We start from the raw sequence: 17,040 nt of genomic DNA, 5'->3' as shown, positions 1-17,040 counted from the left end.
TATACAACACCCTCTACTGGTAGCAATAGTAAATACAATAACAGACACATACAACAGAGCACCAATAGATCGCTATAATACACCAGAAGGATGCAGAACACAGTGCGCGTTCATACGCTGTTAAAACATATATGCAAAATTGCACTTCATAAAATACGTGAAACAGTGAATCCGCAAAGGGTAAACCGCAATGTAGCGAGGGAACACTGACCCCTTCCGTACAAAATGTACAATTTTCACAATTTTACTATAGTCTTCAAATCTTTATTGCACTCTATTTTTTATTAATTGTGAATTATTAATTCATGACTAATATTGTGGAAATTATTGTGAAAACCTTTTTTTTCTCATAGTACTACAAAGTTATGCTTGCAAAATGTCTTGCCGTAATGTTACCATTTTTTAGATTAATATTGTGGCTCAATCGGCAGGAAGTCAAGATAAGCCAGCTGAGGCAAGAGCTGAAATCCTTGAGACGTCACTTCAAGGCAGCCATGGAAGAGGAGAGACCTGCTCTGTTGGAACTCACCAACATCATAAGGAAAAAGCTCATCACGTTGAAGAGGGCTGAATGGCACCCAAGGAAGGGAAAGGAACGGGCTCAGAAGCGTAGTGCCTTTATTGGAGACCCCATTGCCTTCATGAAGAAGCTACTGGGCCAGAAGCGAAGTGGCCACCTTGCTTGCCCCATAAGAGAGATTGACAACTATCTCAACGGCACCTTCTGTGATGCCACAAGAAACCAAGAGCTTGGTCCTTGCAAGGCCCTGGTGACACCTCCAGAACCAGTGTTCCAATTCAACAGTGATGAGCCCACCTTGTCAGATGCTGTCAGAACTGCAAGATCTTGTTCGGTCCCCGGTCCCAGTAGTGTACCTTACAAGGTCTATAAGCAGTGTCCACGGCTCCTCAAACGTCTCTGGAAGATCTTGAAGGTGATCTGGTGAAGAGGGAAAGTCGCCGCCCAGTGGAGACATGCCGAAAGCGTCTGGATCCCAAAGGAAGAGAACTCTAGCAACATCGAGCAGTTTCGTATAATCTCGGTGCTCAGCGTTGAGAGCAAGATTTTCTTTCAGATCATGTCCCAACGACTAACAGAGTTCCTCTTGAAGAATGCCTACATAGACACCTCAGTCCAGAAGGGGGGAGTTCCAGGAGTGCCTGGGTGCCTGGAGCATACAAGAGTGGTGACGCAGTTGATCCGGGAGGCAAGGGAAAGCAAAGGAGACTTGGCAACTGTCTGGCTTGACCTAACCAACGCCTATGGATCCATCCCACACAAGCTTGTCAAGACAGCATTGACAAGATACCACGTCCCTGGGAAGATCTGCAACCTCATCATGGACTATTACAATGATTTCAGCGCAAGAGTCTCCTCCAATAAAGTAACATCTGGCTGGCACCGCATAGAGAAGGGGATAATCACTGGCTGTACAATCTCGGTGTCATTATTCTCCTTGGCCATGAACATGATTGTCAAGTCCGCGGAGGTTGAATGCAGAGGTCCAAAATCAAGATCAAGGACCTGGCAGCTCCCCATAAGGGCCTTTATGGATGACATGGCAGTGATGACTACATCTGTTCCTGGGTGCAGGTGGCGCCTTTAGTGGTTTTAACAGCTCATCTCCTGGGCAAAGATGAGCTTCAAGCCAGCAAAATCCAGGTCTCTGGTCCTGAGGAAGGGTAAAGTGGCTGACCATTTCCACTTTGCACTTGGAGGGACCAAGATTCCAACGGTGACCGAAAAACCTGTCAAGAGCCTGGGCAAAATTTTTGACAGCTCCCTGAAGGATGCAGCAGTTGTGCTGCAGACCAAGAGCGACCTGACTTCTTGTCTCACAACCATAGACAAATCGGGTCTCCCAGGAAAATTTAAGGCCTGGATGTACCAGCACGGTGTCCTGCCCAGGATACTCTGGCCCCTGTTAGTCTATGAGGTACCAATAACAATGGTAGAGGCACTAGAGAGGACCATCACCCAGTTTCTCAGGAGATGGCTGGGGCTCCCTTGGTCCCTGAGCACCATCGCCTTATATGGCCATTCCACCAAGTTGCACCTCCCCCTCATTGGACTATCAGAGGAGTTCAAGGTCACCCGATCCAGAGAGGTGTTAATGTACAGGGACTCTGCAGAAATCAAGGTGGCATCGGCAGGGATTGTGGTTAAAACTGGAAGGAAGAGGCAGGCACAAGAAGCCGTGGGCAGGGCAGAGGTGCGGCTCAGACACAAGACCTTGGTGGGAACCATGGCAATGGGGAGGGCAGGCCTTGGCAGCTTTCCCAGGCCATGCTACGGCCAGGCTCACGGCAATGAGAAGCGCCGACTTGTCCAAAACAAGATCCGAGCAGAGGTGGAGGAACAATGCTGCTGCAGGATGGTTGACATGTCCAGGCAGGGGGCATGGACAAGGTGGGAGCATGTGGAACCGCGGAAACTATCCTGGGCAGAGCTCTGGAGAGCTGAACCTCTGCGGACAAAGTTCCTCATACAATCAGTGTATGATGTCCTCCCAAGCCCAGCTAATCTGCACACCTGGGGCCTGGCAGACACCCCACAGTGCAAGCTTTGCCAGAGGAGGGGAACCTTGGAGCACATCCTGGGCTGTTGCCCAAAGGCTCTCGGGGAGGGGCGGTATCGCTGGCGCCACGACCAAGTTTTAAAAGCCTTGGCAGATTCCATCTGCGCTGCAATACAGTACAGCAAGTCCCAGGTCCCAGGTCCAAGTATCACCGTGAGGTGTATTTAAATTCCTTTTTCTCAAGTGCTTGTTTTTCCTTTTTAAATATTTTTTACAATTGCCGCAATTTTTCAATTTTACAAATATGTCAACTTTTTCTTAGATCTTTTTCACAACACTTTATTCCCATATTGTTTGGACTTTATTCTCATTATATCACAATTTAGCCCAACATAATTTCCCCCAAAATATCTATTTTTAAATAAATGTATTATAAATTATTGTTATTATTATTAAAGTAATTACAAATATTGTGGAAATTATTGCGAAAATTGCATTTTCCCCCTACTATTATTCATAATTTTTTTGGCATAATGTTACAATTTATTTTCACATTTTTTCTTGTTGTTTTGTTTTTTCCTACCAAATTTTCAAAATATATTATATTTCCCTTTATTTCTTATTTCTTATTATTGTTATTATTACATTAATGACTAATATTGCATAAATGATTGTGGAACTAATTCTGAAATTTTTATCTTCTTCTCTTAGTATTATAATGGTATCCTTGCAACAGCTTCTGTCATAATGTTCCATTTTTTATATTCATATTATGACTTTATTGTAATATTTCTACTTCGAGCTTGTAAAATTACTGCTCTTTTTAAATTGTTCTTGTTGTTTTCTTTATCTTAACCTAATTTTCCCCCCAAAATATAATATTTACATTACTATGTACTTGTACAACTTTACTATTATTTCTTATTATTAAATGAATTACTAATATTGCACAAATTATTGTGGAAATAATTCAGAACATATAATTTTTTTCCCATAGTATTACAATGTTACACTTGCAACATTTTTTGTCATAATATTACATTATTTTATATATATCATGACTTCATTCTACTAATTACACTTTACTCTTGTAAAATCACTGCTCTTTTAAAATTTTTTGTGGCTTTTTTTTCAGCCAAATTTTCCAAAAATTACTGTATGTGTATTAATTATTATTAATATTAAATTAATTACTGATATTGCGCAAATTATTGTAGAAATTATAGTGAAAAGACGTTATGCTCGCAAAATTTTTCATCATAACATTACAATTTTTAGATGAATATTATGACTTTATTCTAGGGATGCTCCGATAGATTGGACAGCGATTAGTATCGGCCCGCTAAAAAACGTGATGAAATGCCTTTCAAAGCCGATCACAAAAACCGATGGCCGTGCGGCGGCCACATGACAATTCCTGTCATGACAACACAGACATGGCGTGAATGTGCTTGTGTGCTGTGTCACGTAGGGTTGACAACACCCGCATTGAGCCTACAAGGAACGCGCTTTGTCTCGTATTGCCGCGAGAATCAACACTAGTCTGTAAAACCTCAGTGGTTTCAGTTTGACAGCTTGACACAGGCTACCCAATCCAAGTCAGCCTGTTTGATCACTTCCTGATCAAACCAATTGCTGTTCCATTTCTCTTGCATCTTTCTATACACTCTTTGCCTAGCTGTCCGCTAGTAACTAGCTAGCTAGCTAGAATTATCCGCCTAGCTTCTCTTTTCACCACAGTGACATTTTGTTTTTAAAACAACCATGCAATGCGGTTCGTTGGGAGCGTTGATTACATCCATCGGGTATGTACTAACTTTTTCAAGTGTCTGTTGTTGTCATTATACTACAGTATATGTCTTGTCCTTCAAACACTCTTTACAGTATGTGTTGTTGTTTAATGAACTTACCTATTGGCCAGGGGCCCTTGGAATTGTCTAATGGCAGCTCTGGCCAATAGCACTCATCATAAATAAATTGAAAAATGTAAAGTTAATCCAAGTGATCTGTATCGGCCGATCTCATGCATGGATCATCGGTATTGGAATCGGCAGCAAAAAAACCCTTAATCGAAGCATCCCTACTTTATTCTAACATTTCTACTTCACTCTCATAAAATTGCTGCTCCATTTCAAACGTTCTTGTTTTTGTTAGATTTCTTGTTTAATACTTCCATAATTCCTCGAGCGTGTCCTAGGTCTGCCCCAGCTGGGGTCTTCTCCCTGCTGGGCATGCCCGGAATGCCTCACCAGGGAGGCGTCCGGACTAGATGCCCGAGCCACCTCAACTGGCTCCTCTCGATGTGAAGGAGCAGCGGGTCTACTCTGAGCCCCTCCCGGATGACTGAGCTCCTCACCCTATCTCTTAGGGGGAGTCCAGCCACCCTACAGAGGAAACTCATTTCAGCTGCTTGTACACACAATCTCGTTCTTTTGGTCACGACCCAAAGCTCATGACCATAGGTGAGGGTGGGAACGTACTGTAGATCATCCGGTACACTGAGCACTTTGCTCAGCTCTCTCCTCACCATGACGGTCCGGTACAGCAACCGCATTAGGGCCTTAGCGCATGAGGGCTCATAAAAAAGTCAGCCATGGACCGCAAATGGCCCCTAGACCACACTTTGGACACCCCTGTTTTGAAGTAATTCATTTTGTCCAAAGAGGGGAAGAAATCCTGCAATCGCTGAGTGTTCTCACCTCCAGCTGAGCTGAGACTGACCAGGAGAAGATCCTCCGCTGAACCCAGCTTGTCGGCCACGGCGTCCATGACGTCCCTGACCGAGGCGGCCACAGGGGCCCGGATGGTGACGTAGGTGTGGTCACAGCAAAACACTCTGAACAGTACTGATGAAGACAACGTGGAATATTCATGTATTGAGTCACGTGTAAGGTGTTGCAAGGACTCACTTTCATCGTCGCTCTTGATAGGCTGACACTTGTGCAGCTTGTCATCTCCCGTGCTGAACTGCCGCAGTAAGACTTTGTGCTGGGAATGAGTTCCACAGATTACCAGGAATGCAACATCCGTGATTTCAAATCAGAATCAAGGCTCCTGACTGAGATGTACCTTTCTGTGTGACGTTGGAGCATCGTCAGTGCTGAAAGGTGGGAAAAAACCTCATCAAGCACCTCAGAATATGCTAAGATGGACTATAAGATAAAACATACTTGTACTTGACAAGTTTTTCCAGCTCACTTAGCTGCTCATGTAGAGGTGGAAGTGCTTTAGCATCATTAGATACAGCCATCAGAAAGTCCTGAAAAAGACAAAAACACACAAGTAGAGCATAGAACATATTGCACTAGTGTACAACAGGGATGTCCAAAGTGTGGCCCGGGGCTGTTTTTTTATTGGCCTGTGGCAGATTCTAAAAACCTTATTTAACAAAAAAACCTTAAAAAAAACAGCAAAAATGAAAAAGTCTGCAGTAATTTTACAAGAATTAAGTCAAAATATTGAGAAAAAAGCTGTAATCTAATGAGAAAAAGTCATTATGTTATGAGAATAACATAATATTATGAGAAACAAACAAAACAAAATAAAGTTGTCATTTTTGTAAAATTAGGTTGGGGAAAAAAAGTTATAACATGATGGGAATAAGGTCAAAATATTATGGCAATTAAGTCCTAATATTACAAGAAGAAAATTTACAAGAAGAAAGTTGAAATAGTTAAAAAATTTAAAAACAAAAATCCAGCAAAAATAAACTGCTGTACTTTTCAGAGAATAAAGTCAAAACATTTAAATTAAAAAGTTGTATTCAAAAGAGAAATAAAGTTGCAACTTCAAGAGATTAAACTCGTACTAATATGACGAAAAATAATGTCATTTTATTAGTTTAACGTTTAAATATTAAAGATGTATTTTTTTAAGTCACAAAACAAGTTATAATTGTTGGAAAAATGGATTAGGGAAATGAGAATGGGAATAAAGTCATAATTTACAAAAAGAAAATGTACAAGAAGAAAATTGAAATATTTATATATATTTATATATAAAAAAAACAGCAGAAATAAAAAAAAGCTGTAATTTTCCAAGAATTAAGTCAAAATTAAGTCACATTCAAAGGAGAAAAAAAGTTGTGATTTTAAGAGAATAAACTCCTAACATTATAATGTTAATATTATATTAAAAATGTCATTTTATTAGCGTAAAGTTTACATTTTAAAGATGTTATTTTTTTTAAGTCGCAATATGAAAAACAAGCAAAACAATGAATGGGGGAAAAGTTATAATATGGGAATAAAGTCCAAATATTATGAGAATAAAGTCATAATTTTCTGAGAAGAAAATTTATGACAATTATTTAAGAAGAAAGTTGAAATATTTGGAAAATGTAAAAAAAAAGCTAAGTCCTTACTCCTACATCATTTAGGTATGACTTCCGACTTACTAAAACTCCACTTGCATCACAGTCTAGGAACGCAACTCGTTTGTAACTGGGGGACCACCTGTATACCTATTCCGTCTTTGTCATAAATTTTATTCTCTCCATCACTGTGGGCCCGCGGCTGACCTCCAGGAAGGCCACTGAGACGTCATCCTCCTGCAGATGGTCTCCATGCAGGGCAACCCACTGCATGACCAGGCAAATCACACGCCGCTTGTTGTTGAGCGTGTAGTCCAGCTTCTCCTGCTCGGAGCCCTGCGAGGCCTGGGCATGGTAGGTGGGCAGCAGTTAAGGGTCAACTGAGGATGTAGAAGGTGTTAGAAATTCATTAGCCAGACTAAAGGATATTGGGCCATTAACGCCGGACATAGTTGACCGTTGGGCATGAAGACACAGTGCATGAGCACAAAGTCATTTAAAGATGCATCTGGAAACACAGACAGACAAAAAGAAAGCACGTCACATAGTGATCCTGGTCTGGACGGGGTGACCATTCCTCACCCCGGGGTGGCAAAAATTGGGTAAAGTGAAGTTGATACTAATAGGCTTTTTCACCCATATGACAAATTTGATATGCATTTCTTTTCTTGAAATATTATACAACACATCTAAGTGGCAAAGTTGCGTCCTTTTATTTTTCACTATGTGGCCACCCCTCCGTGCTATAAATCAGCGTAATATGTGTAGATTTAATCACAATTTATTTGGTTATTTTGTAGTTCAGTCTATTGGAAGTATGGTTTAAAAAGGCATGAGATACTAAGTGTGTTTGACACACATGACAGTTCCATGGGTTCCGTTGGAGAATGTGATTTCATTCGGCCTTCGTTGCCAGTTTGGTATTGTGACACTTGTGTAGAGTTTGATTCGTGCAAGCTGCACATAGTCCTCAGTTTCTTTTGAAGGCCTTGTCATCTTGGTTTGGGAGACCAAAGATTTCCTTGGCTGTCAGAGCTTTGGTGTACCCTTTCCTCCCACTTTGGCCTGGTCGGGCCCAAGGTCTAAGGAAAAAGTATCCCACCTCTAGGATCTTTTCCAACTTTTGAATGGTTTTGTCAAGTTCCTCTTGACCGCTGGGAGAGGTTGGGAGAGTCAAGCTATCAGAAACTTCAAGAACCTCGTGTTCTTGAATATCTTCAGGGGTTGTCAGAATGATATCAACATAGTTGTTTTCTTCAAGAACCTTGCGTTCCTGAATTTGTCCTTGAACAAGTAGGTCCTCTTCTATGAGAGTGGTTTCTTGTACAGCTGCCTTTGCAATGCAACCGGTTGGTTTGTCTTCAGTGTTGACATATTCATGATGGCATTTCCACTTATCTTTTATCCATGATTATATCATGATTGATGAAAGTGGTTGATTTGGTTGTAAAAGCTTTCTTGGTCTCTCTGGTACCTTTGAGTACCAAGAACTTCCTCTCTCCCTTCAGGCGACAAGCTTGAAAAGAGTTTCATCTGTTCACTGCTGAGAGTGCTGGTTCTCTCTATTATTCTCTCAATGTCCTTTTCCTTTCTTGGGCAGAGAAAGTAGTAGCCTTCTGCAATCCTTGTTGTTACGGAGATACGCTTCATCACAGTGCTCTTCTTCATCGGGACAACTTGGACATAATTGGCAGGCTCCTAATTTAGCCTCAGCAAGCCTTTTGTTGTGCAGTCCAAGACCTTTGAATCTCCAACAGATCATGATGTCAATCATCTCCACACCCGATGCATGTGTTTTCAGAGTCCCTCGTTGACGTTGATGCTTTGGTGAGCACTTGCTTTCTGTCAGTAGCGTAGTCAGGTTTCTTTGGGCAGTGTGCATTATATCGTTCAATCTCCTCAAGGGTCTCTTTTTTTTTCAGGAACGACAGCAATTTGCTGAACCGGTTGGACGAAGAAATGCCGTTGCTGGGTTTTCTACAAATGTTAGCCATTGGTCCTGGAGGAATAAGGGCAATTTACTTTCCCCTGACAGCACAGTGAGTGGATCTTCTGCCGCACCATAATCTTCTAATTCCGCTACATCTTTTTCTTCTTCTTTACATTTTTTTTATAAGCTCGATGACTTGTCTCGGGTTGTTCCCTCTAACGGGGGATAATTCCTGCAGTCCTTCAAGATTTCAACGACAATAAATGACTTGTTTCCATACATGTTTTCTAGGACTCTGAATATCTCTTTGTCAGAGCTGTAAGATGTTAGTCTCAGTTCTTTCCTCATCTTTTCTATACCGTCAATCAGCTGTGCTTTCATGACTTCATTTGACCCGTTGTCTTTGCAGTGATGCCCGCTATTTCTTCCATTTACAATATCCTCTTCTGCATCCACTGAACATGGGCAGATGAGTTGCTTTCATGTTTACAGCCTGAGCTGGGATTGGTGGAGGATGCACTTGTACTGACCTTTCTTCCACACATCCGCCCATCATCTGCGGTGTGCAAAATTGGGTTATCTTATGCTCCAGTTTGCTTCTAATTCCTCGGACGGTTATGGCCCTTGCTCTTAGTTCGTTCATCTCATCTTGGGGTACCCGCATTTATCATGAGGAAACAGCCTGAGATGCTTCTGCAACTTGTCCAAGTGAATTCTAAAGTCATCTCGATTCATGTCAGCAGGGGATAGCTGTTGAACGATGTCGCAGCCCTCTTTACAGATACAGACTGTCCACCATGTATCTGTCCAAGAAGTGTGCCTGGGCAAAAATCTAAGCTTCTGTGAACTTTGTGTTGATTTCTTCCATGTCTTCTGCCAAGTGCTCTGCGAGCGCTATGGTTTCCTTTCCATCAGCTGACTCAACTTCGAGTTTGGTCTTGTAGTTATCTTCTATTACTTTACAATGGTCCCTACAGAGTTGAGCAAACTCCTCCCGGAACTCGCATTCCATCATCTTTTCTGCTCGTTTGTGAATAAGATTAACTCTCCTTGTGAAGGATCCTTTAGCACTAGCCCTCTGGATCTTGAACGCCTTTAGTTCTTAAGGAGGATCCTCCATTTTACTGGATCCTTGATCGTCAGCAGTTTGGCTAGGCTAAGACCGCAGAGGACGCTTTATCAACTCAACTCCAGTAGACTTTCTTGAGTTTTATTTCACACTTGAGCTATTTACAGCATCAAAAACCATCAAAAGCATCAAAGGACTACTAAAGACTAAACACAGTTGTAACTTGGGAACAATAATTGTTACGGTCTCTCCAGTCTTATCTCGTTACAATCATTTGAATAGTCGTGGCAATGACATTCTGTTTTACCAATTATCTACTTTGTACAGCCACCTAGTATCATATAATGCGTGTCAAAGTTATGTCACAGATATCAAACAAGTCCATTTTTCATCATACTTTGTATCAGGGATTTGAAAAACAGGCATTTTTAGCATCATAATTGTCATCAGAATTATCATAGTCTTTGATGAACACACATTCAGTCATGTAAAGTCATGTGATGCTTATTTTTAACAATAAATTCTCAAATAAGCCAAATTCGACAGAACAGTACCTGACTCTGAACACTGAGAATCCATTCGCATCATCTCAAGCAGGTGCTCCAGAATCTTCTCTGGCGTCCCCGACATTACCTTGTACCTACACACACACACACACACGCACACGCACACGCACATATGCAAACACGCGCACCCCCCCACACACAAAAGGTCATCAGGACACCACAAGAACACAAAACAAGACTATGCTATAGATTTGTGTGCCAGGCAACGACGATGCAAGAAAATAAGAAATCAACTTTTGACACAAAATGAAATCAGCAATAAATATGAATCCTGTACAGCTAGATGATTATTCCTGGAATCAGCCGCCAGCTGTGTCCAAAATTTTTTCCAGTGAGGGCCACACAGTGAAAAATGAAAGGATGTAACTTTGGTTTTTAAGAAAAAAACTGCATCTCAGCTTTGTCATATAGATGAAAAAGCATATTTTTAATATCAATTTCACTCTTTGCTTTTTTTTCCCCATTTGTGCTGATTTTTCTCATTTTCCAAACAGTCAACTTTCTTTTTAAATAATCTTTGGAAATATTATTTTAATTATTAATTATAATATATATACATAGATATATTATATTATGACTTTATTCCCATAATATATTGACATTATTCCAATAATGTTAGAATTTTCCAAAAATTACTATTTTATTGTTTGTTTCTCATAATATTCAGACTTTTAAAAAATATGACTTTATCCCCATAATATTTAGACTTTTTCCCCAAACTTATTTTCCAAAAAATACCTGGTAACTTTGTTTTGTTTGCTTGTTTCACACAATATTCAAAACTTTTTTTTTAAATAACAATTTTTTCTTTATTTTTTCAACTCAATGCTATTAAAATGACATTATTTTTCCTCAGAATATTGACATATTCTCGTAAAATTCAATTTCTGTTGTTGTTGTTGTTTTTTTTTTTAAGTGTTCCAGCTCTTTCTTCTTGTAAGTTTTCATTTCGTAACAAGGACTTTATTCCCATAATATGATTTAATTTTCATCACTTTTTCTGCAACTTTTCAAAAATTACAACTGTATTTGTTGTTTTGTTAGTTTCTCATAATATTATGACTTAAACTAACATCCTTTTCTTTAATATTTCAACTCTATGCTACAAAAATGGCATTATTTTTGTCATAATATTATGTTATTCTCATAAAATTATGACTTTTTTCATGTTAATTACACCTTTTTTTCCCTTAATATTTTGACTTTATTCTTGTAAAGTTACTGCTGATTTTTCCATTATTTTTCTGCTGCTGTTTTTTCTTTAGTTTTCTTGGTAAATGAATTATTTAAACAATTATTTAATGAACAACTGAAAAACAATTGTGGGCTGCAAATGGCCCCCGGGCCGCACTTTGGACACCCCTGTGTTAGTGTACCACCAGCCAGATAATAATAATCCGAACTAGTTATTAGTGTGGTTAGCATTTACTTGTGATGTGAGGATGAAGTTCCCTGGATGGATGCTCGGCTGCTGCTGAGGCTCTTCTCCAAAACCAGGACATCCTGACCGTGCTCCTTAAGACGCACTGTGTTGGCCTCCACATCCTTCACAGTAAAAAATAGAAAAAGTAAAAAAAAAGCTTAAGTTACGCACTTTTATTGCGCATGGCGTATGTATATTTTTGTTGGCCTCTTCAGTTTACCTCATTAAAGTGTAAATAGCACATAGAGCAGTTTGTAACTATTAAAATGGTGAGAAATGATCAGTAAAAAATGAAAAGCATGGTATGGATTTCATGGGTGCATGACCAGCTTTCTGCCAACAGAGGGCAATAGTGAAAAAGTCAAAAACCAAACCCTTAAAATCCTGTTGAAGTCCTCCTTGTCTACTCTCAGGAAGTGACAGTTGTCCTCTCTCAGGACAATGGAGGCCGCCCGGGGGGCGTCATTGACGAGAGCCAGCTTCCCAAAGTCGTCCCCCTCGTGTAATGTGCAGACAACACCCTGCCCAGCACAGGGTGGCCGTCAGCTTAGCAACCATGACATAACATAACATAACATAACATAATATAACATAACGTGATAAAAGACCAACTTTCCCATAGATGACCACGTTGACGGAGCCCTTTAGGATAATGTACCACGATGCCCCCTCCTCGCCTTGACTGAACACTGTCAAAGACACAGGAAGGTGTTCATCATTCATCCATGAGTCACTTAAACGTGGTCCTCTGCTTACCAACGAGTTGTGCTCCCACACTGTCATGGAAGCGTTTTAGTTTTAGTCGCGGCCCAGGGGGCCATTTGCAGTCGGCAAATTATTATTTTTTTTTTTTATTGGCCCTTGGCATATTCTAAAAATACTGTACAATTTAAGAACAAATTTTGAGGAAAAAAACAACAACAAGTGAAAAATTTGCAGTAATTTTACAAGAATAAGTCATTATCAAGAGAAAAAACATATAACAAGAAAAAGTTGTAATTTTATTAGAATAACATCGTAATATGAGGATATGTCATTTTGGAAGCATAAAGTTTAAATATGTGAGATAATCAAAAATAAGTCGAGTTAATATGAAAAACAAGCAAAAGAAATGACTAAGTTGTAATTTTTGGAAAATTAAGTTAGGTAAAAAGTTATAATATTACAAGAATAAAGTCAAAGTCATAATATTATGAGAAGAAAATTTACAAGAAGAAACTTGAAATAGTTGGGGGGAAAAAAACTGCAGAAATGGAAAAAAAAACGTAATTTTAGCAGCATAAACTCAAAATATTAAGAGAAAAAAGCCTTATTCTAATAAAATAATACATTTTTATTTTTTTAAAACACATTCTAACAAAATCTTAATTTTATGAGAATAAACTCAAAATATTCAAGGGGTAGTTCAGATTTTTGACATCCCTGTCAGCAGTGTAGTGCACCAATGGCGACTTACCCCCCACTTGACTTACCCCCCGTGAGCCCAGTTCTGGTCAGATTTCAGTGATGAGACACGTAGTTCCGGTTACTTGTTGGGACCACTTAAGTAAAGAGTTGAGCTTCTCAAAACAATATGCGTTCAAAAGAGTAATACATTTGCATCACAAAAAGGCCTTCTTGAAAAAAATCAGACCTCACCAATCGCTGGGCCCTACTTTCTCTGTGTTCGTATCAGTGCGCGCTATCGCCTGTCCATTGTTGTGTGTGTGATGGAGATGGATGCAACGCTCCGCTGTGGGACACATATGAAAACAAGATGGCTGTGACGCGAGCGCATTGATACGAACAGAGAAAAAGTAACGCTGAGCGATTTGTCTGATTTTTTTCGAGGAGGCATTTTTGTGATGAAAAGTCATCCTCTTTTGAACGCATATTGTTTTGAGAAGCCAAACTCTTGGAACTATGCTCCTCATCACCAAAATCCAACCAGAACTGGACTCACGGGACCAAGTGGGCGGTAAGTCACTGTTGATGACTACATTGCTGATGGGGATGTCATACAACTTCATGTCAAAAAATCTAAACTATCCCTTTAAGGGAAAAAAGCCTTTTTCTAATGAAATAATACATTTTTATTAAAAAAAAAAATTCTCATAAAATCTTAATATTATGAGAATAAAATCATCAAGGTTGTAATTTTACGAGAAAAGTAAGTTGGAATTGTACAAGAATTCAAATATTAGAAAAATTATATATTAAAAGAAAAAAGTTACTTACTGCACAGAACTAAAGTTTATATTAAAGTTGTCACCTTAAGAGAAAAGTTGTTATTTTATGAAAATAAAGTCATAATATTAGAACGGTAAAGTCATTATATTAAGAGAAAAAAGTTCATGGAAAAAAAGACCTAACAATAGAAGAATAAAGTCATAATATGAGGGAAAATAATTTCGTTTTAGTAGCATAGAGTTGAAATATTAAAGAAAAAATGAAGTTTTTTTAAAAAGTCATAATATTATGATAAACATAATATTATGTAATCTTTGGAAACTAAAAAAATATATAATATTATGGGAATAAAGTCCAAATATTATGGGCGTAAGCTACTAATTGCAAGAAGAAAAGCGAAAGTTGAAGTAGTTGGAAAATGCGATGTTCATTTTCAATTCCATGGCGATGGCTTTCCTTTTCTTTGGCACACTGCCGCTTGGGAGACATAAGGAAGTGCAAAAAGTCAACCAATTAGTGATGCAGCTTTATTCGGCAGCTCTATTTCTTCACTGTGATTACAGTAGTTCTCCAGCGTATTTCGTGTTTGTGGACCAACATGAAGTTTTTAATGAATTTATGGGACCACAAAACGTCCTAAACTGAGGACCACCTGTGTTTGGGACTAAACGTGAGTAGTATCACATGACTTACACACTGTTCCCGCGTTGGCATGGGATTCGAATATGAGCACCCCCATCAGTTCTCGCTTGACCTGCAGACATTTCAAATGAATATTTCCATTCATTCTTAGTGTTGCACATTTTACTATGAGTTCATCACAAATATCACAAAAATATTTTTGTTTGGTCTTTTTTAGGCGAAAAAGAAGATACAGAGACATTTTGTCACACAATGTGATGGCAGGGTTCGTAGTGGAAAAGACTCACTGTGGTGGAGAGGTGAGCTAAGGCCTTGATGTGAAGCAGCTCTTCATAAATGATCTCCAACTCTTCTTCTGTTCTCTCGGCTGCGCTATAAACACACGGTGGCGTGTATGAGAGGAACACAAGTCACCACACAAGATTGCAGATGTACCAGGACATCCAGCGAATGGGGAAAAAAAACATAAGTAACTAATATACCCATAAAAATGGCTATTTTTTACATACGCCTCCCACCTCCCCCTCCAAACCGTCCTGCTAGCGTGACGTTCTCCTCCAATTTCAGATCAAAATTTGTTCTAAAAGTGACAATTGTAATTATTAGATGCATTCAAAGACCGCCCAGCAATGTGCGAAATCTCAGTACTTGACGAAAAAACAGGATTTTACCTGTATTATCACGCATTTATAAATGATTGAGGTAAAATTATCCACTTGGGGATCCACTGTACAAAGAAAGCAAGTGACTTTGCTTACTGTTTCCTCAGGATCATCCTCATGTAGGCGTCAGGCCCCATCTGCATGAGGAGCATCAGGGTGTCCTGCAGCTCCTCTTGGCTCTCCTTGCTCTCCTCCTCCCTGAGTAACGAGGGCGCCCCCTCATCCTCCCCCTCCTCATCATCATCCAGGAAGCGGTAGAAAAGGTACTTGTCTTGGAAGCTCAGCTCCCGGTCCACTGGGTCACATCCAATGAGCGATGAGACGCAGCAAATGACATTTTTCAGCCTCACGTGAAGATGAAGTCTCACCGTGGTTGAGGACACCTTCCTCCAGCAGCGCCTGCCACATGCCCACCGCTTGTAAGCGAGACTGCACACAAGAGTTCTGTTGCATCTGCCAGTCCACCAACTCTGTTCCCACACAACACTGCCTGGGAAAACACACCAAGTCCCACCAGTGAAAGCCTGCATTCTGCTCTCATGTCATGATAGTCCGCAGATAGATATACTGCACAGGCAGTAGCTTTATTTTCATTTTTCCCCACTTCTGCTGTTTTTGTTTTGTTTTTTACATTTTCCAAATATTTCAACTTTCTACTTAGATAATCTTGGGAAAAAAATGTTCTTGTAATATTCTGATTTTACTCCGAGAATATTTGTACTTTATTCTCATACTATTACCACTTTTTCCCCAACCTAATTTTCCAAAAATGACAACTTAATTTTGTTTCTCATAATATTACAACTTTAAATACTTTTACTTTAATATTTCAATTATAAAATGACATTATTCTTCCTCTCATATTACAAGTTTATTCTTGTAAAATTGCAACCTTTTTTCTCATTAGAATACCCTTAATATTTTGACTTTATTCAAAAAAAATTACAGCTATTTTTTTCCATTTAATTAAATTTTCCAACCATTTCAACTTTCTTCTTGAAATGAATGACTAAATCTTCTCCTCGTAATATTATGACTTTATTCCCATAATAGTTTGACTTTATTCTCATAATATTACAACTTTTTCCCCATCCTAATTTTCCTCAAATTTTGTTTTATGTCGTTTATCGTAATATTGTGACTTTTTTTTTAATCATATTTTTTCTTCAAAATTTCAATATTTTTATGCTACTAAAATGCCATTATTTTTCCTCGTAACATTAGGATTTTATTGTCTTAAAATTGCAACTTTTTTTCTCATTAGACTACAATTTTTTCTGTTCATATTTGGACTTCACCCTCGTAAAATTGCAGCTGTTTTTTTCCATTTCTGCTATTGTTTTTTTGGGGGGGGGGGGTTCCAAATATTTCAACTTTCTTCTTGTATATTTTCTTGTCTTAAAATTATGATTTTATTCCCATAATAGTTTCACTTACTTTTCATAATAATACAACTTTTTCCCCAACCAAATTTTCCAAAAATTACAACTTTATTTGCTTTGCTTGTTTCTCATATTACGACTTTAATATTTCAACTTTATGCTTCTAAAATGATGTTATTTTTCTCATAATATCCATCCATCCATTTTCTATGCCGCTTATCCTCATTAGGGTCACGGGGGTATGCTGGAGCCTATCTCAGAGAGGCGGGGTACACCCTGGACTGCTCGCCAGCCAATGGCAGGGCACATATAGACAAACAACCATTCACACTCACATTCATACCTATGGACAATTTAGAGTCTCCA

At 39.2% G+C, this 17,040-nt stretch overlaps 1 protein-coding gene across 6 annotated transcripts in view; it reads right to left on the bottom strand.

Moving 5' to 3' along the window:
• Window positions 1-17,040, bottom strand: part of rapgef4a (Rap guanine nucleotide exchange factor 4a) — a 57,397-nt gene that overhangs the window by 9,106 nt on the left and 31,251 nt on the right. For 5 of the 6 annotated variants that reach the window (XM_054786645.1, XM_054786646.1, XM_054786642.1 and 2 more), the window contains 14 exons: window positions 15,661-15,782; window positions 15,389-15,587; window positions 14,918-15,002; window positions 14,682-14,742; window positions 12,432-12,508; window positions 12,194-12,340; window positions 11,826-11,941; window positions 10,385-10,470; window positions 7,261-7,339; window positions 7,039-7,189; window positions 5,690-5,778; window positions 5,589-5,619; window positions 5,429-5,507; window positions 5,219-5,365 (listed from right to left, as the gene is read on the bottom strand). In XM_054786645.1, the coding sequence (XP_054642620.1) occupies window positions 5,219-5,365; window positions 5,429-5,507; window positions 5,589-5,619; window positions 5,690-5,778; window positions 7,039-7,189; window positions 7,261-7,339; window positions 10,385-10,470; window positions 11,826-11,941; window positions 12,194-12,340; window positions 12,432-12,508; window positions 14,682-14,742; window positions 14,918-15,002; window positions 15,389-15,587; window positions 15,661-15,782 (1,469 nt within the window). The remainder of the gene's footprint in view (window positions 1-5,218; window positions 5,366-5,428; window positions 5,508-5,588; window positions 5,620-5,689; window positions 5,779-7,038; window positions 7,190-7,260; window positions 7,340-10,384; window positions 10,471-11,825; window positions 11,942-12,193; window positions 12,341-12,431; window positions 12,509-14,681; window positions 14,743-14,917; window positions 15,003-15,388; window positions 15,588-15,660; window positions 15,783-17,040) is intronic. The other variant, XM_054786644.1, reaches the window with a different exon arrangement.

Source organism: Dunckerocampus dactyliophorus, chromosome 9 (assembly GCF_027744805.1).
Source record: "Dunckerocampus dactyliophorus isolate RoL2022-P2 chromosome 9, RoL_Ddac_1.1, whole genome shotgun sequence".
NCBI lineage: Eukaryota > Metazoa > Chordata > Actinopteri > Syngnathiformes > Syngnathidae > Dunckerocampus > Dunckerocampus dactyliophorus.
The sequence above is the reverse complement of the archived record's forward strand: the minus strand, read 5'-3'. Positions and strand labels throughout refer to the sequence as shown.